At 43.3% G+C, this 23854-nt stretch overlaps 3 protein-coding genes across 8 annotated transcripts; 1 reads left to right on the forward strand and 2 right to left on the reverse strand.

Moving 5' to 3' along the window:
* Window positions 1-1809: 1809 nt before the first annotated feature.
* Window positions 1810-6403, reverse strand: LOC109873128 (alpha-soluble NSF attachment protein-like). The gene is made up of 11 exons (XM_020464677.2): window positions 6167-6403; window positions 5745-5827; window positions 5534-5650; window positions 4171-4217; window positions 3973-4050; window positions 3789-3844; window positions 3578-3662; window positions 3373-3477; window positions 3214-3282; window positions 2990-3040; window positions 1810-2902 (listed from the first exon to the last, which is right to left on the reverse strand). The coding sequence occupies exons 1-11, from the start codon at window positions 6259-6261 to the stop codon at window positions 2801-2803; spliced, it is 888 nt and encodes a 295-aa protein (XP_020320266.1). The 5' UTR covers window positions 6262-6403; the 3' UTR covers window positions 1810-2800.
* A 47-nt stretch (window positions 6404-6450) lies between these two features.
* Window positions 6451-10945, forward strand: LOC109872864 (zinc finger BED domain-containing protein 4). 2 transcript variants are annotated; one of them, XM_020464251.2, is made up of 2 exons: window positions 6451-7009; window positions 7748-10945. In XM_020464251.2, the coding sequence occupies exon 2, from the start codon at window positions 7768-7770 to the stop codon at window positions 10441-10443; it is 2676 nt and encodes an 891-aa protein (XP_020319840.1). In that variant the 5' UTR covers window positions 6451-7009; window positions 7748-7767; the 3' UTR covers window positions 10444-10945. The 2 variants fall into 2 exon arrangements, with proteins under 2 accessions (XP_020319840.1, XP_020319841.1); XM_020464252.2 differs by having other exon boundaries at window positions 6477-6750.
* On the reverse strand, window positions 8932-21421 carry LOC109872863 (zinc finger protein 541). Of its 5 annotated transcripts, none has more exons than XM_031808115.1 (16): window positions 21141-21421; window positions 20107-20333; window positions 19731-19944; window positions 17987-19136; window positions 17847-17893; window positions 16973-17072; window positions 16670-16801; window positions 16225-16477; window positions 16075-16129; window positions 14244-14386; window positions 13629-13732; window positions 13455-13530; window positions 13184-13272; window positions 12401-12517; window positions 12106-12257; window positions 8932-11913 (listed from the first exon to the last, which is right to left on the reverse strand). In XM_031808115.1, exons 2-16 carry the CDS (start codon window positions 20279-20281, stop codon window positions 11724-11726), a joined length of 2997 nt encoding a protein of 998 aa, XP_031663975.1. In that variant the 5' UTR covers window positions 20282-20333; window positions 21141-21421; the 3' UTR covers window positions 8932-11723. The 5 variants fall into 5 exon arrangements, with proteins under 5 accessions (XP_031663975.1, XP_020319834.1, XP_020319836.1 ...); XM_020464245.2 differs by having other exon boundaries at window positions 16225-16573; XM_020464247.2 differs by having other exon boundaries at window positions 12106-12260; window positions 21141-21420.
* Window positions 21422-23854: the final 2433 nt, after the last annotated feature.

The raw sequence follows: 23854 nt of genomic DNA on the forward strand, positions 1-23854 counted from the left end.
AACGCAATAGGTAAAACTTTTCATTATTTGTTGAATCTCTGCTAACCCTGTGAATTAGGTTAAAAACCATTCTGTAAATGAAAGTAAGCAGGATCATTAACTATCATCATCATTCTGTTTAATCTGTTGCACTGTAATACAGATGTTTGACTAATGTGTAATGGATATACAGTTCAAGTCTTAAGTTTACATACACCTTAGCCACATTTTCACAATTCCTGACATTTAATCATAGTAAAAATTCCCTCTCTTAGGTCATTTCATTTTTTTTAATTTTATTTTAAGAATGTGAAATGTCCGAATAATATAGAGAGAATGATTTATTTCAGCTTTTATTTCTTTCATCACATTCCCAGTGGGTCAGAAGTTTACATACACTCAATTAGTATTTGGTAGCATTGCCTTTAAATTGTTGAACTTGGGTCAAACGTTTCAGGTAGCCTTTCACAAGCTTCCCACAATAAGTTGGGTGAATTTTGGCCCATTCCTCCTGACAGAGCTGGTGTAACTGAGTCAGGTTTGTAGGTCTCCTTGCTCGCACACACTTTTTCAGTTCTGCCCACACATGTTCTGTACGATGAGGTCAGGGCTTTGCGATGGCCACTCCAATACCTTGACTTTGTTGGCCATTTTGCCACAACTTTGGAAGTATGCTTGGGGTCATTGTCCATTTTGAAGACCCATTTGCGAGCAAGCTTTAACGCCTGATGTCTTGAGATTTTGCTTCAACATATCCTTATAATTTTCCTGCCTCATGATGCTATCTATTTTGTGAAGTGCACCCATCCCTCCTGCAGCAAAGCACCCCCACAACATGATGCTGCCACTCCCATGCTTCACGGTTGGGATTGTTTTCTTTGGCTTGCAAGCCTCCCCTTTTTTCCTCCAAACGTAACGATGTCCATTATGGCCAGTTATATTTTTGTTTCATCAGACCAGAGGACATTTCTCCAAAAGTATGATCTTTGTCCCCCATGTGCAGTTGCAAACCGTAGTCTGGCTTTTTTATGGCGGTTTTGGAGCAGTGGCATCTTCCTTGCTGAGCGGCCTTTCAGGTTATGTCGATATAGGACTTGTTTTACTGTGGATAAAGATACTTTTGTACCTGTTTCCTCCAGCATCTTCACAAGGTCCTTTGCTGTTGTTTTGGGATTGATTTGCACCTTTCGCACCAAAGTACGTTCATCTCTAGGAGACAGAACGCGTCTCCTTCCTGAGCAATATGACGGCTGTGTGGTCCCATGGTGTTTATACTTGCATACTATTGTTTGTACAGATGATCGTTGTACACCTTCAGGTGTTTGGAGATTTCTCCTAAGGATGAACCAGACTTGTGGAGGTCTACAATTTTTTTCTGAGGTCTTGGCTGATTTCTTTTGATTTTCCCACAATGTCAAGAAAAGAGGCACTGAGTTTTGAAGGTCGGCCTTAAAATGCATCCACAGGTACACCTCCAATTGACTCAAATTATGTCAATTAGCCCATCAGAAGCTTCTAAAGCTATGACATCACTTTCTGGAATTTTCCAAGCTGTTTTAAGGCAGTCAACTTAGTGTATGTAAACTTATGACCCACTGGAATTGATTGACACAGTGAATAAGTGAAATATCTGTAAACAATTGTTGGAAAAATTACTTGTGTCCTGCACAAAGTAGATGTCCTAACCAACTTACCAAAACTATAGTTTGTTAACAAGAAATTTGTGGAGTGGTTGATAAACGAGTTTTGATGACTCCAACCTAAGCATATGTAAACATCCGACATCAACTGTATACTTTGCGTTACCTCTTATTAAATCAAGCCACAATATCATTTTATCATTTAAAACAAAATGTTTAATCAAAGAATAATCAAGATGGGAAATAAATAAAAATGGTTATGTGCAAGATTGTAATAAGCCACCACCTTTATGCACATGGGCAGGCTGCTAGGAATAATCTTGGTTCTACCCATAGCACTAAGGTAAATCCAACTCCCTGTGTGGGAATTTAAAGCGATTTCCTTTGGAATGACAACATAGAAATAGTATCTATTGAATAATTAATTCAACATGTTAACATTTAAGAGATCAATAAATAATTAAAAAGGGAATGGCTGCTAGCAGACTCCTCTGAAATAATGTATACTCTTCTACAGAGTTGAAAAATGTTTACCATCTCTTCCAAAGTCTAAACCCAATATAAGATGCCCAACAAAAACTTCTTTGGCTGAAGACTTTCCTATCGTCTAAAACAAGAGCAGCATTGAGCAATGCCCAACATACTTCAAATAAGTAAATTAGAAGCCTTGACATTTTACAACTGAAACACTGTTTAACAAACCAGTTCATGACAGTTTGTTCCAGTACTATATAATGTTGCCTCTGGAAATGTCCAGGACGTACATTACCTAAAAGTATGAGCACTTTAAGAGTGACGTGGAGTTACTGTGACAGAAAACAACACATGACAAGAAATAAACCACGACAATGTTTAGTCTCAGGTAATTATCCATCTTATTTGGATGGGATAGCTAATAGCTACACTTCATTATCTACCTGGTGCTATTCTACACAGGATTTTGCCAGTAGTTTATCTTTGGGGTCTGGGCCAGGACCCTAATTGCTTGACAACACATCAGAGATTAATAGATAGACAGGAAACACTCATTTAAAGGGTTCAATGCCTGTGATTAAAGGATGAGACCAGCCAGAGAGAAAAATGTAAAGTTATTCAGGAATGTGACATGAAAAATATATATATATATATATATATAGCGGTAAACTTCCAGGTGTGTTCTGATGGATTGGCAGGGGGAAGGATTAGCGAAGGTCGCTCTCATCATCCTGTATTTGTTTCTTGATCCGAAGTAACATAGTGGTGTTCCACTGATCCAATCTTGAGATGGAGTCAAAGTCTTTCACCTGTTAGAGAAGGAGAACTGGTTTAATAGACAAACATAATTTAAAGATAAAATTCTGTCATCATGGAATGGCATGAGAAAAACCTACCGCATCAGTGAATGCATCCACATCATGTTCCTCATATGCATCCAGAAGTTTCTGTTAAAATTACAGCAGAAGACATTTTATTGTACACCGTCACAATACGTATCCCTCATTAAATGTGTCATGTTTGCTTTTATATCCACTCAGATTTAAAGCCATTCAAAGAGAAAATAAAGCAGAAATACAACACACAAACATAGTGACCCATGATTTGATAATAGACCTACCTTAACCAGTTTGCATTCTCTAGCATCTGAGAAGGCTGGGAACATTTCCTCATATCTCTGTACAGACAGCTGACGGTAGACAACAGATCAGAGCAAAGTCAAAACTACTACATAGAGGCAAAGTGTTGATGTGTAGGTATGAGGAAAATAAAGACTCACCCTTGCATTAAGCATGTCCACACAGAAGTGACAAAGAGCTGCTTTGAAGAAGTGGTCTTTAGCGCCATACTTCAACAGGACGCTGTCCATTGCATATGTTCCGATCTAAGCATCACATGAAACAAACTCATAAAACAGGTAATTGGGAAAGCCCACTATAGCAGTTAATTGGTAATTTAATACACATGCATGGTTAAATACACACCTGTTCATAAATTTCAATGGCTTTTTGGTACTGTTCCAGTTGGGCAGCATAGGTGGCTACTTTCAAAAGGCACTTATTTGCAGCACTACAATTAGATTGGCAGGAAAATAATCAGTTCAAAAGACATTCACACAACACTAAAAGAAATGTGAAAAGTGGCATGGAATAGACCAATAAAACCATAAGAGATTATTCCAGAACATTGAAACACCTGTTTGACTCCTCCCCTTTGTAGTAATCTGCTGCCTGTTCATAGTGAGCAATGGCCTGTGGATTAAAGATGCACATGTACTAGTCATGGCCTCTTATTAATATCAAAGGCTGAAATGTGAAAGATCAACAACAAAAAAAGTACATTACAGGATACAACACTCTATAAGGCTCTGGTAACTGACCCTATCAACGTCTAACAGCTCACTCTCGTAGATCTCAGCAATAGATATGTGGTGTTTGGCTGCAATGGTGAAACGGCCCTGCAGACCAGAAGAGGTGAAATTATAATCAACACCATACAGCTAGTGCTCCTGAACACTAGGCACAATTTTACTGTGTTTTACTGTGTAGTAAATGCAGAAATACTCCTAGCTTCTCACCATGTCTGTGTAAATTTCAATGGCTTGGTTCAGGCAGTTGATGGCCTCTGTGGAGATAAAAAAGTACATTCAAATAGAATCGAAGTCAAACAGGAATCACTGTTTACCTTGGAACTTCAGTGTAGGATTCTAATAGGGCAGTGGTCGCCAACCGGTCGATCGCCAAACAGTGCAGTAAAAAACCCAACGATAAAGCCTTGTGTTCCTATTTTTTTTATTAGTCTTGGGCTGTTGGTGGTAGGTGCAGCCAATTCAGCTGCCCTGCACGCCGGGTAAGCAAACTGTTGCCATTTCATGTGTCTGAAGGTACAAACTCTGCCTTCCCGGTGGGCATGGAGAGGAAATCAAGTGCACTATGCCACCCATGGCCAATCAGATTGCTCAGATGACCGAGTCTGCAGTAACGTAGCAGGCATAAAATAAATCTACCACAAAATTCATACTGAGATTTCAAACCGTTTAAAACCATGACTAGAGAGACTGTCAACAAACACAGCAGAGAGCTGCTGTTTTTATTAGTGAGTTCATGTTTAAGTTCTTACTCAGCACTGTCAACACTTTTATAAAATGCACGTTCTTTCTATTTCCACTCAGCATTACAACAGGCAGTGCAGCAGTAATGAATGAGTAGGAAAGTGTATCTATAGGCTTGTGTAGTTATTATTATTTTTTTTCCAAGGAATATTTCACTTTCTCTGTTCATATGAGTAACATGAATTTGTGCATGGGGCAGAGTTTCGCCATCAGCTGGAAGACGGTGTCCCTTTTTGGTCAGTGGAGGAAAGGGAGAGCGGAGGGATGTTGAGAGACGGACCCTCAGTCTACTGCTCTCTCCCTCCGCTGAGACTGACCATCAGATGCAGGCACCATCAGCCCAGTAAAATTATTTAAATGTATGCTCACTCAGCTGTGCCTCACAAGTAATACAAAAATATATCTATTACCGGTGTGATCATATAGCATACCTCAAATTTTGAAATATAATTGTTTTAAATGTCACGAACAACAATGCATTGGCAGGTAAATTAAAGCAAAGCCAGTATGTGGTGATAATGTATTGAGCCTATAGCTTACTGCAAACCTCATCGCTACAGTACTGTTTTTAATTGGTTATTGTTGCATAGGCTTACATTTTTTAAAGTCATGTTAATTAAAAATCAGAGTGGTAGATTGCAGCATGCATTTTGACTCGGAAAGTGATCTTGACTCAGAAAAGGTTGGTGACCACTAATAGGGCATACACAGTGGCACAAATTGTTCAACAATTGAGGATATAATACAATTTATATGTAATGTCTGTTCCATAAACCCAACTATAATTTTGATAATGCAATTGTAATCTCTTTAGTAAAATGGGATGTACCTTGTGGGTCTGCTTTTTTGAAAGCATTGCCTGCATTAAGTAAGTTGATGGCTCCATCAAGTTTGTTGTCCATCTGCAGATGGAGGTGTGCTGCTTGGGAGAATGCGTTACCAGCAGCTGGAACAAAATGTGAACCAATATTAGGTTGGTTACATCCAACATAATCCCTCTCGTTCTAAATGTCCACTATAAAACTCGAACCAAATCTTACCATTCCAATTTTTGGCCATTTTGAACATGTTTGCTGCCCTCACATACATGTCACACGCTTCCTCATATTTCCGGGATGAACCTCTGGAGAAATACACAGATAATGCCGTTTAGACCTTACGAATACTACATATCAATACTAAACATGTTTGGCATGGCAATGAACGAACAAGGAACACTGATATAGCCAGGCTAGATGAGAAGGGAATATTTGACTGAATACTCCCTGTGGCTCACAATTTGGTGTAGCATAGCTAGCTAGCCAACGTTGTCACCGTATATATAATTATTCTTAGGTGAGTACTTTCGTAGGTCCATACTTTGATGTTAAAATACATATGGGATGGTGATCGGAATTAGTCGTAGCTAGCTAATACAAATCAAATAAGCTAACTAGGATAGCTAAACTTATTTGGCACATACCCGAACAAAGCCCCAAATCCTCGTGAGGATTTCATCTTTTTATCAGCCTCAGCGATGAGAGCCAAAGCCTCCTTCTCTTTCCCAGAATTATCCATATTTTTTAAACAATTTATTCTTCGTTAGCTCTGGAAATTGTACGTGGTATCCAATGCAGACCACAGTAAGCTCTGTATTTACATTTAGCAACGCGTCACATCCGTTGTTATTATACCGTCACGTCACACTGAAGCCGGAAGTACAAATCAGGTGATATGTCATAAAAACACGTGATGGTAGGCAACACTGGGTGTTTCGTCTGTTGCAAATTGCTTCCGTTTACTACAAACGGAAACCACAAACGACAGTTTCTATTGGACAACTCCCATTTCGTACCATTTGTTTCGTAAACCGTTTCCATAATGAATACGCTCCTGCTGTGATACGTTGTTGTATGAAGAATAGTTCTGGATTACATTTGTGTCATTGCGCCTATCACCGAAATATTACTACAAACAATGGATGACTATCAACCACTCAGTTGAAGTTTACATAGACGTTTTGGCTTTAAATTGGATGCTAAAAAAGCACAGTCTACTGTTCTCATTGTGAGCAAAGCTTTTCCTACCATCACAGCAATATACGCTTGCAATACCATTTGCGGGGGAAAAAAACAAAGCTATTTTAGGATATCATATATGCGTTCATTTGGGCAAAATTGTATATGGTTATTTGACGGTTTCTCGTTTTTAAGAGCTTATCTGGAGCGCATGAACGTTTGACTATATCCCAAAGTATTTCATATTTTACGGGTCAAAGGTCTACAGCTGTTGATAGAGAAACAACGGGCGCCGTAATTTTATGAAGGTATTCACGTGGGGTTCTTATATTTGTATGAATGTTTTATTTTTCATATTCAAATTATTCTGTACTCTAGATAATTAGTGGCTGGTTGGACATAATTGTTTATCTCAGGTGATCAACGGTCCCTAGTCTGAATTGAGACAGCCCAGGAGTTTAGGAACCTCAAACTCCTTGGCGGTGAAAATATTTCAGTCAGGAGAACATCTTGAGATCGTTATTCTGTTTTGATATATATAGAAAGGAAAATCTCAATGCATGCCAAAAATGATGGTATATCCCAGCGACTCCTGTGGCGGGCCGGGCGCAGTGGGCGCTAACCAAGGTAGCCAGGTGTACGGTGTTTTCCGGGTTGGAGGCGCGCTGTGTCAACAAGCTGTGCGGCTTGGTTGGGTTGTGTTTCGGAGGACACATGGCTTTCGACCTTTGTCTCTCCCGAGCCCGTACGGGAGTTGTAGCGATGAGACAAGATAGTAATTACTAACAATTGGATACCACGAAATTGGGGAGAGAAGGGGGGTAAAAGTTAAAAATATATATATATTTTTTTTTAATGATGGTGTATCATCATCCTACAATTGGTGCATGTTTGCTGTGCCCGTTTGAATGAGTTGTTGTTGTTACTGTAGGCTACTGATCGCGTTATATGGCAATTATTTGTACATCTTAATATTTGGAAGCTAAGTAACAAAACACAATTTAACCGAACACTGAACAATTTTTTTTATTTATATTCCATTCCAGTGATTTCCGACAACTCTAACATGGATTTCCGAGGGTACCCCCTGTCCAGCAGTCTGGCCCCAAATTTGAGGAGAAGGGGCGAACGGGGAGCAACAGGACTGGTTCTGGATAGGCGCAAGTCAACCGTTTGGAATTACTACATCCAACTTAATGAGATGTATGTTGAGTGTAATATATGCAAGAGGCAGCTGTCTTTTCACAACAGCACTACGACTATGAGGGAGCACCTTGTCCGCAAACATAATATACGCGACAACGCGCCACCTGTACTTGATAACACAGCAGTGGCCGGGGCCCCGATTCCAGCTACATCACTACAGCCAATGGCCCAGCCCGGATTCCCCTGCAACATCTCTACTACATCTGCCACAGCCAACACATGCATGTTCCAGACAGATTTGCACATAGTTGTAAAAGAGGAGCAGCAGGATGCTGACTTATCTCCTGAACAAGGGACGGCCAAACGTGCCCGAATCACATGTGCTCCTCCCCTAGATGTAGGAGGCGGTGCCAATGCAATCCCTGTCACCAGCCAAAATTTGGAACCATCAAACTCAAATGCTGGATTACTATATAGTGAGAACAACAACTTTGGTGATACCAACCGTAGTGGTATCACCACCAAAGAATCCAATGGCAAGCGTACTGGAGTTCTGACTGACCTAATATTGGAAATGGTGTACAGGGACTTGCAGCCACTGTCTGTGGTGGAGGAGAGGGGATTTCGTCTTCTATTGAGCTACTTAGAACCACAGTACCCAGTGCCGTCTCCCTCTCAGCTTGGCAGCCTTCTTTGGCATCACTATGATGTTCTGAAACGGCACCTGCAGCAGTATCTTCAGTCTGGCCTGGCTCCACGTGGCATAACACTTTGCACTGAGTACTGGCAGTCCGTAGCAGGTTGTGCGGTGGGAGCAGGCGGTCGCCTCTTCTTCACTGTAAGTGCACATTTTGTTGACAAAGACTGGCGCTTGGCCCGTTGTGTGCTGCAGACCTGTCCCATGCCCGATATCAGGGAGAAGATTTGTGAAAGAGGGTTCATTCAATTTGGGGACACGCTGAAGGCAGTTCTCTCTGAATTCCATCTTCCCCAGAGCTCTGTTTTCTGTGTTGTACATGACACTCCCAGGATCTCAGAGGCCAGAGGGACTGAGAATATGGGAGTTCCGAAAGAAAAAGTTAATCGTACTGCTGGACCACACCAATCACCTCAGGATCTCCCAGAAGGCTGGGTAGCGTTACACTGTGCAGGGGAAGCCCTCGAACTCTGCATCCAGGACGGACTATGGATGGAACCTGTCAGACAGGCTCTTGTAGAGGCCCGCAGGATTATCTCACATTTCCAGCATGACGCACCTGCTGCCGCCGCTCTGATCCACAAGGCAGAGGCGGCGAATAAGGCAGGAGCTTGTCTAGTGCTGGATGACCCAGGGCGCTGGGCAACTGCTATCGACATGTGTGAGAGTCTGCTCGAGCTGAAGTGGGTGGTGAGCTCCGTTCTCGAGGAGCAGAAAGCTGCTCCAAATTTAGCGGACCACCAGTGGCGCCTCCTCCAGGAACTGGTGCCAGTTCTTAAGACGGTGCGCATCGCTGCCTCCTTCTTGAGCGAGGACATCAATTTGTCCATCTCTGCCCTTATGCCGTGCCTGCATGGTGTATCTCGTGTCCTAGAGCAACATATCGCAGAGACCAGCTGCCCTGTGGCTCGGGGAGTAATGGAGACGGTGCGGTCAGGGATGGAGCGACAGTGGAGACTGGGTGAAGAGGAAGCCTTACTGGACAGCCCTGCTGTCCTCTCCTCATTCCTGGACCCGAGGTTTAAGGAGCTGCGCTTCCTCAGCCCACATGCACGTAGTAGGCTGCACGACAAGGTCAAGGAACTATTATCTGCTCAAGCACAAATAGAGGTGGAGGAAATGAGCAGAGAATGTGACAAAGGAGGCGAGGATGAGGATGGCGAAGAGGGAAGGGAAAAGGAAGTGAGGAATCGGGGATTGGATCACTCACAGTCAACCATTGCTCCTCTGGATTCACCTGTGTCCTGTGAATCAAATGAAGAGGGGGACATTATTGTGCTGCAGCAACAGTTAAAGGGGCTGTCCCAGACTGCCCCGTCACAGGTCAGTGGAGAGGGACTGGGTGAAGGCTCACGCTGCAGTGCTGGAAATGGTCCCAGGAGAGTAGCAGGACTGTCTAGCCTGTTAAAAGGAGACCTGCAGCCCCCTGCTTATAGGCAAGTGAGTCATGTGCCCAAAAGCATGTACGACATACTGCTTGGAGAGGATCCCACTGAGCGAATGCCTGAGATCCACCAACAGCTGGAGAACTACATTGCAGAGCCGCTGTGCAAACGCAGCCTGTCACCTCTCCACTGGTGGCGCTCTAAGGAGCATCGCTTCCCTGCCGTGGCCAGACTTGCCCGCACATTTCTGGCTATCCCTGCTACTGCTGTGCCTGCAGACAGGGCCTTTGCTCCTAGAGAGACTACTGTTGCTCAACGCAGGGCCATTCTGGGGCCCCAGCATTTAGATCATATTCTATTCCTTCACCAGAACAGTGACTATGTGGAGAAACTGATGGGAGGGTCTACAGGGCATGAAGAGAGGGGCAGTGACAGGAATGGAGCCAAGCAGACTCTGTATCAGTCTTTAGTGTCCTATGAGAGCAAGGCTTGGGTGGGTGGGGAGAAGTTGTGATCAGTCTACATACCTTATTTTATAAAGTAAAGAACTATGTTGTGCATAGGACTCTTGAGAAAAGATCTATCCATTCATGGCCAAGATTTATCTGACTTCAATTCATCTTGGATACAGAGTTTGAAAAATCAACGACAAGGCAAAGCAAATAATTCAGCTACTGGACTCAAAGCCACACTTGTGTGGCGTCTGTATTTACATGTAAAATAGTGTCTGGCCAACATATCTACATTTGAGTTGTGATTTACATCATACATCATTGTAAAGTGCTTTCAAAAATATGTAGCCTATGTGTAAATGTGTGAGAAGTTGTAGATGTACGGTCACTCTTGCTGAATGGCAACAGAAATGCATGTTATCCTTGGTTTGCATAAAGTAAAAACACTGGTTCAAATGAAAAGCTTGTACAGTAATTGCAGCATGATGTCGATTTAGAAATGAGAAATGTCTCAAACACTAACTGTGGAAAAACTGTTGTAATTAAAGGAATGGTTGAAAACAACATTGTTCAGACAAACACATTTATTTTAAAACAACACCTGAGTGAGACAACAAGTTTAACTTTCATCAACACTCTCACATAGAGGACATGCCAGTCAGGTAAAGCCCGTACTCTTTCTGAACTAGTGGATTGTTCATCAAGAATTTTTACTTAAAGAACATAACACAAGATCCAATACAGAAGTGTTAAACTCAGGCCAAAACTGTTTGTGAGGAGCGGGCCACAGTTCAGTAAATACATTCTCTGTTCTCAGCTGCCCAGGATCTAACCCTGATTCATATGCATTTTTTTATGACCAATTGTCAATGTCTTGTTGTTGTTTACAAAGAGTAATAACTCATATAATAACTGAATTATTTTACAATGGATTATTCAATTGAGCATACCAGGCAAACTTTGGCTTTCATATTGATACAAATGTAATTAAAACCACAGGATATTTTAGCAAGGATTTCAGGTTGCTTAAAAAGAGCATGCTGTTTAGAAACTTTAGGACAATGTGAACCAACAATAACAGAACGTGTTGTCCAACAACAGAGAATGACAAAGGAACATGAATGCAACATCACATAAAGTTCTAAACCTTATAGTAAAGTAGGGTGTGTTTTTTGGAGAGAAAAAAACGTCAATTGTTGTTGCTTTCTTTAGGTAAACATTATTTTAAAGTGATTTTCAATAAATACCTGCCAATATGAATCCATAGTGAGTGAATTTCGGTCATGTGTAAGATTGACGTATACTTGACTTGCCAGTAACTGAAACAGTCCTGTGCTCACCACTATGTACTATAGAGGATTCCTCTCGTACAGTAGAGTAAAGGCACCTTGGCAGAGTCCTGGCCGGGATCTCCTTGATGAGGGTTGTCTGCAGGGCAGCCCATAGGCCAGACATACCTGGTCAGCCACTCCCTCTCCTGCTGCCGGTGGGTTTTCATATGAGCACTACGACTCTTCACCTTGTCAAATACCCTGGAGGGGGATAGAATTTTACATGTCACTATGATGACGTGAGAATGATCAAAGGTGCTCAGAAATAGAGGGGTAGGGGGGTCAATATGCCATCCTGGATTAATTAACCGAGGGAATGCTCAACAAGACAGCAATGTTTTGCGATATCATTGTGATGTGTCCCTGGCATCGTTTTAGTGAAGTTCAACTGACCGCCCACACTCTCGACAGATGTACTCCAAAGCACCTCCTGTGGTAGTCTGCTCCTCCTGTACCCCTTTAGTCCTGTTCCCTGGTTTAGTAAGTGTCCTCCTGGGCACTCTCCGTCCCACATGGTTGTCCTCACAACAGCCAGGTGACTCCATCTGCTGATATACAGGAAGTGTAAATTATTTCACAGGAAAATATTGGCCGACATGTTTGACATAACTGTTTGTACTGTAAAGGAGGTTTGATACATATTTTACAATACAATACTATACACAATACTATACTACACTAAACTCACAAGCTCTTCACCAACTGCTTCCTTTTTGTCTGATCCTCGACTGCGTTGCTTGAACTTCTTGAGCTTCTTCATTGCATAGTAGTACTCCACACACTGCGTCACGGACTTAGTCTGTAACTTCAGTGTGAGACAACTGTCAGGTCAATGCCATTTCTTCAGTCTTCCTTCTCTGTCTATACCCTGTCCAATGGCAGCACGACATTACAAGTATACACTGAGTGTACAAAACATGAACACCTGCTCTTTCCATGACATAGACTGACCAGGTGAATCCAGGTGAAAGCTACGATCCCTTATTGATGTCTCCTGTTAAATCCACTTCAAATCAATGAAGATGAAGGGGAGGAGACAGGTTAAAGCATTTTTAAGCCTTGAGACAATTGAGACATCAATTGTGTGTCTGTGCCATTCAGAGGGTGAACGGGCAAGACAAAATATTTAAGTGCCTTTTAACGGGGTATGGTAGTAGGTGCCAGGCGCACCGGTTTGTGTCAAGAACTGAAATGCTGCTGGGTTTTTCACGCTCAACAGTTTCCCTATGTGTATCAAGAATGGTCCACCACCCAAAGGACATCCAGTCAACTTGACACAACTGTGGGAAGCATTGGAGTCAACATTGGCCAGCATCCCTGTGGAATGCTTGACACCTTGTAGAGTTCAGGCCCCGACAAATTGAGACTGTTCTGAGGGCAAAAATGGGGTTGCAACTCAATATTAGGAAGGTGTTCTTAATGTTTTGTACAGTCAGTGTATTTGGGCATTTCAATATCATGATTCTCTTACCACACTGTGAATAAGCTGGAAGTCCTTCTCATGGGTGAGCAGCGCTTTACGAAATAGTTTCTTCTCTTGAGGACTCCAATCATCTGAACCTGTCAGCCATAGGTTTTATGACAGTTTTATGACGAGAAGTTAAAGTATTAGTAGCATGTACTGCATGGCTTGAACTAAACATGTAAACATCAAAGAACATAATTGAATAGTCTTGAAATGTGCGTCAATATTCATAACTCGTTTATCTTCATTCCACTTTTCAGAGTATCAAATTGGGTACCTGGGTAGTGATAGTCACACAAAGGGTGTGTTGAGGAACGGAAGTCTCCCCTGACTAACAGTAAATCAAGTGCAGCCTAAGGACACAACACACGACGTATACCATAAGTTATTAAGAATCAACATTGTCTTCAATTTGAGCTGAGCTCAGGTACCATACTGTTGTACTGCTCACCAGAATGTCTCCCTGCACCTCATGCAGACAGTGGAGGGCCAGCTCTGTGTTGGTGCCCCCTCCTGGCAGCACGCTGGAACAGCACAAGTCTATCAGTTTAGTCACTGGAAAAACAGTCAAGACGACAAGTCACCTCTCACATTTCATGTCGACATCAGGTCTAGGTTGAAGATACCCAAGTTAGGACAAGAGAATTCTAATATCCCATAACTCCTTGCATGAATGCGGAAGAATTCTAAACAATGGGACCAGCAATGCGAGCTAAAATTGCTGGAAGTGACTCAGCAAAAGTGACTCAGCAAGTGACTCAGCAAACACATATCATAACTGCTTTACTGTCATTCTATTCATTTCAAAGTTTAAAAAATTATCTACAGCATCTTTATTACTTGATTCCCCGACCGCGGGTCATGTTTTCAATGCTAATCCTGTAGAATCAGCAACGGTGCTGGTCCCATGAATTTGTCTATTTTCAAACTGGAATTATTATGTTATCCTAACCTGCATATATTCAACCTAGTATCAATTGTACTACCAATACAGTAGCTCATACCAATATATAGTACAACCGTGTGTGTGTGTGTGTGTGTGTGATCGTTAAAAAGAGAAACACACCCCCTTTTTGTGTTTCCACGTTGCTGGATATGTCTCCCCATGGAGCCCAGACAAGCTGAGCAGGGTGCTCATCATATAGCATTAGAAGCAGGTTACGAATGGGTGGGATCTCAGCCTGGAAACGTTGGCCCACGTTGATTCTCCTGGAAATCACACAGGCTCCTTATACAGTGCCTTCGGAAAGTATTCAGGCCACTTGGCCTTTTCCGCATTTTGTTACGTTAAAGCCTTATTCTCAAATAGGTACAAATCCTCAGGAATCTACACACATCACCCCCTAATGATGAAGCGAAAACAGAGTTTTAGAAATGTTGGCAAATTTACAAAAACAAAACAACGTATTTACATAAGTAATTCAGACCCTTTGCTCTGAGACTCGAAATTGAGCTCAGGTGCATCCTGTTTCCATTGATCATCTGTGAGATGTTTCTACAACTTGGGAGTCCACCTGTGGTAAATTCAATTGATTGGACATGATTTGGAAAGGCACACACCTGTCTATATAGGTCCCACAGTTGACAGTGCATGTCAGAGCAAAAACCAAGCCATGAGGTCGAAGGAATTGTCCGTAAAGCTCCGAGACAGGATTGTGTCGAGGCACAGATCTGGGGAAGGGCACCAAAACATTTATGCAGCATTGAAGATCCCCAAGAACACAGTGGCTGGCCTCCATCATACTTAAATGGAAGAAGTTTTGAACCACCAAGACCTAGAGCTGGCCGCCTGGCCAAACTGAGCAATCGGAGAAGGGCCTTGGTCAGGGTGGTGACCAAGAACCCAATGGTCACTCTGACAGAGCTCCAGAGTTCCTCTGTGGAGAAGGGAGAACCTTCCAGAAGGACAACCATCTCTGCAGCACTCCACCATCAGGCCTTTATGGTAGAGTGGCCAGACGGAAGCCACTCCTCAGTAAAAGGCACATGACAGCCCGCTTGGAGTTTGCCAAAAGGCACAGAAAGACTCTCAGACCATGAGAAACAAGATTCTTTGGTCTGTTGAAACTGAGATTGAACTCTTTGGCCTGAATGACAAGATTTACATCTGGAGGAAACCTGGCACAATCCCTACTGTGAAGCATGGTGGTGGCAGCATCATGCTGTGGGGATGTTTTTCAGCGGCAGGGACTGGGAGACTAGTCAGGATTGAGGCAATGATGAACGGAGAAAAGTACAGATAGATCCTTGATGAAAACCTGCCCCAGAGTACCCAAGACCTCAGACTGGGGTGAAGGTTCAACTTTCAACAGGACAACGACCCTAAGCACACAGCCAAGACAACGCAGGAGTGGCTTCGGGACAAGTCTCTGAATGTCCTTGAGTGGCCCAGCCAGAGCCCAGACTTGAACCCGATCTAACATTTCTGGAGACCTGAAAATCGTTGTGCAGCAACGCTCCCCATCGAACTTGACAGAGCTTGAGGATCTGCAGAGAGGAATGGGAGAAACTCTCCAAATACAGGTGTACCAAGCTTGTAGCGTCATACCCAAGAAGACTCAAGAATGTAATCGCTCCCAAAGGTGCTTCAACAAAGTACTGAGTAAAGAGTCTGAATACTTACGTAAATGTGATATTTCAAGTTTTTTTTAAATATTTTTTATAAATTAGTTAAAAAAATTAAACCAATTTTTGCTTTGGCATTATTTGGTACTATGTGTAGTTTGATGAGGGAAAAAAATCATATTTAATCAATTTCAGAATAAGGCTGTAATGTAACAATGTGGAAAAAGTCAAGGGGTCTGAATAATTTCCAAATGCACCGTATATAGACAGACTGACTCTCATGAATTGTAACACTAAAGCTTTGGCTGAACACACTTCAGAGAGAAACGTACGGCTCTATGTTGACCACTGTGTCGTCCATCATCAAGGAGATTCCATCAGCTCCATCTGAAAAGCAGAAGCCATAAAATATAAAGTTCTTCATGTATTTCAGTGGCAAAACTCTGAACCTGGGAAGATACTTCCTAACGCGAAAAACAAACCCAAAGAGGCGGTGTAGCTGCTGGGCAGAGGAGGGCCGGGGTGAAGCCAAGGCACTGTGCTGAAGTACAGGCCGGTCCCTGGGCGTAGGGGGCTCAGCATGGGTGGGGGTGTGTAAGGAGGAGGCTGGAAGCTGGGGTTGAGCAGGTGGTCTGCCAGGTACATGGGGGAGCGTAGCTGACTGGGGTAGCCGCCTGCTGCACGACACCAGGGAGCACCCCCACCCTCCTCGCCTAGGAGCCTCCGTGGGGACGGCTGTGGGAGCATGGGGGGAGGAATGATCAGAGTCTTCATGAAGTCAAGATGCCGGCTCCTCTTTGACCTCCCTGAACCATTCTGAGGGTTCTCTGCCTGCCACACAACCAACCACAGGGGGGTTATCAGTGTTCAAGTAATTATTTAAGAAGGCACTGACCGTTGTACTGATCTCTTTTTTCCTATACTTACATTGAGTGATGAAGGAGTGTCAGGATCAGTCTTCGCAGAGACTGGAACTGAAACAGGGATGACCAAAGGAGACAGAGGCATGTCTTCTGTTCTAGATGGAGACCTCGGAGTCTGTGGTGCTCTCTCTCCAGGCTACAGGAAACATCATAGGCACAAATAGACATAGAGTCTGTAATGACAAAAGTTTGTACTTACAAAAAAGACACTTGTGCTTACTTGACATCTGGACATGTAATAAATATAGCGCCCCAAGATGACTAATGTTTAATAATATCATAATGTAAATAATAATATGGCTGTTACCTCTGGAGAGTAAGGTTCCATTTTAATAGAGGGTGCACATGGTCTACTTGAGGACCTGGCCTTGTAGCTCTGTTCTGTCTTGTGAGAGCTAGGGAATATCCTATGGGAAGAAGGCCAGCAGTTAAGAGGCCAATCTCTACTGATCAAAAATATAAACACAACATACAACAATTTCATTGATTTTACTGAGTTACTACAGTTCATATAAGGATATCAATCAATTGAAATAAATGAATTAGGCCCTAATTTATGGATTTCGCATGAATGGCAATACAGATATGCATCTGTCGTTCAGATACAGAAAAATAAAAAATGGGCCTGAGGATCTAGATAAATTGCAATTGTGTTCGTTGTCTGTAGCTTATGCCTGCTCATACCATAACCCCACTGCCACCTTGGGGCACTCTGTTCACAACGTCGACAACAGCAAACCGCTCGCCCACACGAAGCCATACACATGGTCTGCGGTTGTGAGGCTGGTTGGACGTGCTGCCAAATTCTCTAAAACGACGTTGGAGGCGGCTTATGGTAGAGAAATTAAACATTCAATTCTCTGGCAACAGAGACATTCCTGCAGTCAGCATGCCAACTGCACGCTCCCTCAAAACTTAAAGACATCTGTGGCATTGTGTTGTGACAGAACTGCACATTTTAGAGTGGCCTTTAATTGTCCCCCGCACAAGGTGCATCTGTGTAACGATCATACTGTCAGGTGGATGGATTATCTTGACAAAGGAGAGATGCTCACTAACAGGGATTTAAACAAATGTGCACAACATTTGCGAGAAATCAGCTTTTTGTAAGTATGAAAAATTTCTAGGATCTTATATTTCAGCTCATGAAACAGTGTATTTTTATTTCTATTCATCATTACCCGTCACTACACTGTTGTCCCTCTCCTGGCACACTGACATTTCTTCCCTGTACGGGGGAATATAGAAATATTATAAATACAGTATTGATAAACAAACTGGCAAGTGTTCAATTGTTGAGCACTGCTAGTAGTGCACATACCTGGAAGGTCTGCCGAGGGTTGCTGTCTGAGCTAAAAGAGGCCATAGCCACCTGGCTTGGGGAGACGAGGTAGTGTGGCCGAGGGCGGGGACGTCGGGGAGCCAGGAGAGAGGTGGGGCGAGGTGTGGGGAGAGGTGGAGCAGGAAGCTCTACAGTCCTCCCCTTCTTCCTCCTCTCTCTCTTTCTCTTACTGTCGCTCTTTGTATTACAAGTCTCTGACTTCTGCACACTGTAGAGGCAGGGTAGGACGATGGCTGGTGGCGGCGGGATAGGTGGGACTGGGTTGGGCTTGTTTGGAAGACCTGAGCTTGAGTGGATGAAAACAGTGTTGGGAAACGACATAGATGTTACACTGGAATCTGAGCTTGCTGTTGGTTCAAAAGATTGCAGCTGAGTGTTAACTTGGGGTTTCCCATCCGAGTTCATCTGGCCATAAATCGACTGCTCCTGCTTAGATGGAGAGTAGCTCTTCTCCGGGGACGCTGTCTTCACTAAACACTCTCGGTTACCAGCCTCACTACAGGGATGACAGGACAACATTTCTTCAAGAACTTGGAGGTCAGATACAGGGAAGTCAACTACACTCTCCCAGCCATGAGGACTTGGGCCTTCCACTCCAGGAAGTAGTGATGGTAAAGTAGCAGTGATGTTACTAGGCTCGGGGGCCCACTGGGGTGGATTTAATTCGCCTGGGCACTCACTACAAGGACCTTTGTCAGACTGCTGCATCCAGGTGTCCAGGACTAAGATAGGCCTTGACTGAGAGATGTTCTGCTCTGAGTAGTTGTTCAGTTGTAAGCCACTTGGAGGAGCAAACCCCTTGTAACTGTTGAAGCTGAAAAAGCCAGAGTAATCAGCGACCTTCTGTTGAGTGTCTGATGTCGGTTTGGGTTGGGTCAGGAACATGGGACGGTAATTACAGTGAGCTTTCGAGCCTCCCAAATATGCAGCACTATCCACGTGCTCCCACTGGGTAGTAGCAGAGTGGGCTGGGTGGCTTGGGTTCGGGGGGCTTTGGGACATGGGCGGGAGACCATGCTGAGAGATATAGTGGCGCTTCAGGGAGTGAGAATCACAGTAGCTCTTCTGGCACCCAGGTTCAGCACATCGGAACTGCTTGCGTTTCTGATGGGTCAACATATGGCCATTGCTGCAGAGAGATGTTATCATTTTCATCAGGGCATTGAAATGTCAAATGACTGTTATCAAAAAACATACGAGTGTATAAAACATTAGGAACACCTGCTCTTACCATGACATAGACTGACCAGGTGAAAGCTATGATTCCTTATTGATGTCACATGGTACATCCAATTAGTATAGATGAAGGGGAGACAGGTTACAGAATCATTTTTAAGCTTTGAGACAATTGATACATGGATTGTGTATGTGTGCCATTCAGAGGGTGAATGGGCAAGTCTGAATATTTAACTGCCTTTGAACGGGGTTTGGTAGTAGTGTCAAGAACTGCAATGCTGCTGGGTTTTTCACGCTCAAGAGTTTCTCATGTGTATGAAGAAAGGTCAACCACCCAAAGGACATCAAGTAAACTTGACACAACGGTGGGAAGCATTGGAGTCAACATGGGCCAGCATCCCTGTGGAACACTTTCAACACCTTGTAGAGTCCATGCCCTGACGAATTGGGTCTGTTCTGAGAGAAAAATGTGTTCCTAATGTTTTGTACACTCAGTGTAATTGTTAATACATCATTATTGCTTCTAGAGTGAGGGGATATGACTCACAGGTGATCATGACGTTTAAATGCTCGTTGGCAGATGGGGCAAACATGTGGTCTTTCCTGTTGGTGGGTCAGTAAATGTTTGTTGAGTGTGTTGGCTGTTCCAAACATCTTATGACAGAGCGTACACTCATAAGGTGAAGACCTGACAGGTACTGTCAATGAAAATGGCTCCAACAGAGAGCCCTCTCCCACGATGACAGGACCAGAGGTGTTATCTAAAGTGATATTGCAGAAAAAGGCATATAGGTAAGCACACCTAGCTAATACTCAAACATAAAACTAACACAAATAGGGATGGCATTATCGTTCTTCAATTCATTACTGCTCACTCAGACAACACATTTATTCGCCTATATTCTGCTACAACAACTGCTCACCAATCTCCATGTTTCTATTTGGCTCACATCCCATCCAAGGCTCTGGGTGAAATGGGTGCGAGAAGGGAAGTGGTGGGTTGGGGGCGTTGAGAACGTCAACATCATCAATAGTGAAGTGCTCACTGGTAGAATGGGGGGGGAAACACCCCTTGGTGCATTCCTCAGTCTCCAACATTGTCTCTCTTATTAAGAAGCCTTGATACAGTATGTCTGCTGCTTTGCCATATCTGCAACCAAATGTAGTTACTTCCTTCATTGACAGTACCGTTAACGTTACACAGTCATGATGTCTAAAACAAAATACAAGGTACCAGTCATTGAACGGAGTTAATTATTTGACATGTGTTCATTTGTAGGGTAAAGGACAAACAGTAACTTAAGCCCAACAGCATGTGGAGTTGAGAGCAGTCTGAGCCTCAACTCACTGGGCACTCACTGGGTCTAGTTTTGATTTACATTTGGTTGAGATGTCAACTAACGTGAACGTGAAATCTATAACAAATGTCACCATGTCATTGGATTTAGGTTAACAGTTTGGGTGAGAAAAAAAATCGGTTGGTTAATCAATAACTTATTGGTTAATCAATAAGCGAGCTAGCTAGCTAAACGCTAGAAAGAGGTGCTTGCTTGTTACAGTACTAACGTTAACTGTTAGTTCCAATTGGTGAATGATTCGCCTCAAGTAGCTAGCTCGCTAAACAAATTGTGTTGTTTTAGCTAAACGTTATTTATTTTAAATCTGCTTTGACATAACGTTAGCTATCTGGTTGGCTGAAAGATCTTCATCCACATGGTAGTAAGCAAACTTAGCTAGCTAGCTACTAAAACAGAATCACCTCAGAATTTCCTATGCTTCTAGAGAGTAACAGTTAGCTAAGCTAGCTAGCAAGGCGAAGAAGTTGATGTTGTGGTCAAAGGCAGTAACGTTATTTGTGGTGCTGTTTCATGAGAAAGCTAGCTATATATCACCAATTAGAAAGCTCTTTGACTGTTATCAGCTAACGAGCTAGTTAATAGTTTTAACAGGAACTCACCTCTTATCAATTCTACTCAAGTCATCCAGATATTCTCCATGGCAGGTAGAGCTAACTGCTAAAAAAACTGTAGGCCTACATTTCAATATCTGAATTGAGAGGGAAAACCGATGCCGACGGTTAGCTGTCTGTCTGTCTGTCCCCCGATCTGTCTCACCCAGGCCTGACAGGGTGGGTGTGAGGTTCAATGACTGGTGGGGTATCACAGCCAGGTCAAATATACGTTTTTTTTTAACTGACAGAGCACTGCCACTACAGCAAGCCTCCGGCCTTGGAACGTTCACCAGATGGTTCATTTGATTTTTCATTCAATATTACAATGTTACTTACACTGGATGGAATGGATTACTTTTAATATATATATATTAAATCCCAACGTTTTGGGGGGGATTGGAACAATGATGGAAGTTTTGAAACAGGCAGGAACAGTGCATTGCTCTAGTGAATGGTTGAAAATGTCAGTGAAAACAGAGGAGAGCTGGTCAGCGCAGTGCTTAAGTGTGGCTGGAGAGACCTTATCCTGCTGTTCTGTTTCCTATAGAGTCTGTTGACCTCCTGCTCTGTGATGACCAGGGGTGGAGGAGGGGGGTGGGGGCAGCCTGGGGGGACAGAGGGGGAGTGGGGGATTCCTGGGATGGCAGGGGTGGGGTAGATGGGTGAGGGTGAAGTGGCAAGTAGGGGTAGGTGGAGGAGGCATTGTCCTGGTGATTGAAGGGCATTTAGGTTTGTATTTGGTCATTTGTTTCAGTCCTATCCAGACAGACGTACAGTTGTTGCTGGATAACTGTTGCTCTAGCCTGTCTTTGTACTGCTGTTTGGCTACCTTAATTCCTGATGGGAGCTTTTTCTTGGTCTCTATCAAATCAAATTGTATTTGTCACATGCGCCGAATACAACAGGTGTAGACCTTAACGTGAAATGTTTAGTTACAAGCCCTTAACCAACAATGCAGTTTTAAGAAAATACATTTAAGAAAATATTTACTAAATAAACTAAGGTAAAAAAAAAGTAACACAATAAAATAACAACAAGGCTATATACAGCGGGTACCGGTACCAAATCAATGTCCGGGGGTACAGGTTATTAGAGGTCTTTGAGGTCATTTGTACATGTAGGTAGAGGTAAAATGACTATGCATAGACAAACAGCGAGTAGCAGCAGAATAAAAGGGGAGGGGGGGGGGGGGTCAATGCAAATACTGGCAATTTGATTAATTGTTCAGCAGTCTTATAGCTTGGGCGAAGAAGCTGTTAAGGAGCCTTTTGGACATAGATTTAGCGCTCCAGTACCGCCCATTTAATAGTGCTGTAAACAGGGTCCAGAATTGTTTCTTGCCTCGTTGAACATTTCACAAATTCTTTGTATCTGGGACGCTCCTGTGTGGTTAACTACACGCTGGTGTGGTTAAAATCCCCATGATATTCATAGTAGAATCCGGGTACTTCCTTTCCAACTCCGTGATCTGCGTCTGATCAACCAGTAGCTGTTGCACTGTATGTGTACAGGGGCTCAGCGCAATGTAGACTCCGGCCAGAATGACAGAGGCAAATTCACAGGGTGAATATTTTTTTTTTTTGGGACAGAAGTTGTAGCTGGTCGGTTTTGTTGGCGAGTGAAAGCACATTGGGGAGGAAAATGCCCGGCAGAGGGGCACGGAGTCCTCGCCTTCTGAAACGCACTAGAGTCCCGGCTCACCTTCCCCTGTGTCTCCATTGCACAGTCCCATTGCTTCGGTTTCAAATCCGACAGTAGTATATATTCTGATGATGACAGAATTTTAGGACAAAAGCAGGCCGGTAATGTGTCCCTAATATTCAGTAGCTCAGAATGTATTTATTTTTGCGATCCAAAAATGAACAAACAAATAAGTAAACCCAACCACGATCATCGACCGAAACACAGTGGCTGCCTCAACGATGTGCGTGCTCACCTCCGTCATCGTCAAGACCTTATTTTCAAATCAACTGTTTGATATGAAAAAAACGTGTCAATAGTGCATGCCTACTGCACATACCGTATCCATCTATCATTTTGCCATGACGAGCTGGTGTTGATTTGAAGCAGAATGGATGATGACACTAAATCACAGTATGTATGGGATGGGAGGACAGATGGATTCATGTATGTGGAGATATTCATCTATGGGTGGAGCTGCTAACAACACTCAATCCAATGCAATATTTGAGGTCCACTGGGATTATACATGTTGACCTTATTCATATACTTTTCCCCCATTGTTTTAATGCACTCATAAAATTACTGTGCTGTTCTTTCTTATTTTAGGATATGATTTCCCAGCAGTGCTGCGCTGGTTTGCAGAACGTGTCGACCGCATCATCCTTCTGTTTGATGCACCTAAAGTTCTCTGGTGGGCTCGTGCCTTTGAGCCTCTGCATGGCCATGAAGACAAGTTGCATGTGGTACTGAACAAAGCAGACAGGGTCGATTGCCAACAGCTGACGCGAGTGTATGGTACACACTGGTCACTTAAGGAGATACCTGTACCCCTTCTGTCCACACAAGGCAACCATGAATGTGATGATCGTTCTGCTTCGGACCACTTTGTGCTTTGAAGTCCGCAATGCACAATGCTGAGAACCCTATAGTTTGAAAGAAGCAGACGGCGTGAAGTTTTGTGCGTGCATATTGGAGGACAGTCACTATTATTGCGAGAACATTTGCGCGGGAGAGTACCTTGATGCCTACCCGCCCAC

Source organism: Oncorhynchus kisutch, linkage group LG28 (assembly GCF_002021735.2).
Source record: "Oncorhynchus kisutch isolate 150728-3 linkage group LG28, Okis_V2, whole genome shotgun sequence".
NCBI classification, from domain to species: Eukaryota; Metazoa; Chordata; class Actinopteri; order Salmoniformes; family Salmonidae; genus Oncorhynchus; species Oncorhynchus kisutch.

Bases quoted from the DNA above. Each gene is read 5' to 3' on its own strand.
- LOC109873128 (XM_020464677.2), bottom strand. From the start codon at position 6,261: ATGGATAATTCTGGGAAAGAGAAGGAGGCTTTGGCTCTCATCGCTGAG. The intron at 5,828-6,166 runs GTATGTGCCAAA...GTATTTCTCCAG, and splicing joins GGATTTGGGGCTTTGTTCGG to AGGTTCATCCCGGAAATATG. The intron at 4,218-5,533 runs GTACATCCCATT...TTATCTCCACAG, and splicing joins CAAAAAAGCAGACCCACAAG to AGGCCATCAACTGCCTGAAC.
- LOC109872864 (XM_020464251.2), top strand. From the start codon at position 7,768: ATGGATTTCCGAGGGTACCCCCTGTCCAGCAGTCTGGCCCCAAATTTG.
- LOC109872863 (XM_020464244.2), bottom strand. From the start codon at position 20,281: ATGTTGGAGACTGAGGAATGCACCAAGGGGTGTTTCCCCCCCCATTCT. The intron at 19,945-20,106 runs GTGAGCAGTTGT...ATATCACTTTAG, and splicing joins AAATAGAAACATGGAGATTG to ATAACACCTCTGGTCCTGTC. The intron at 12,518-13,183 runs GTAAGAGAATCA...CTCACACTGAAG, and splicing joins TCCAGCTTATTCACAGTGTG to TTACAGACTAAGTCCGTGAC.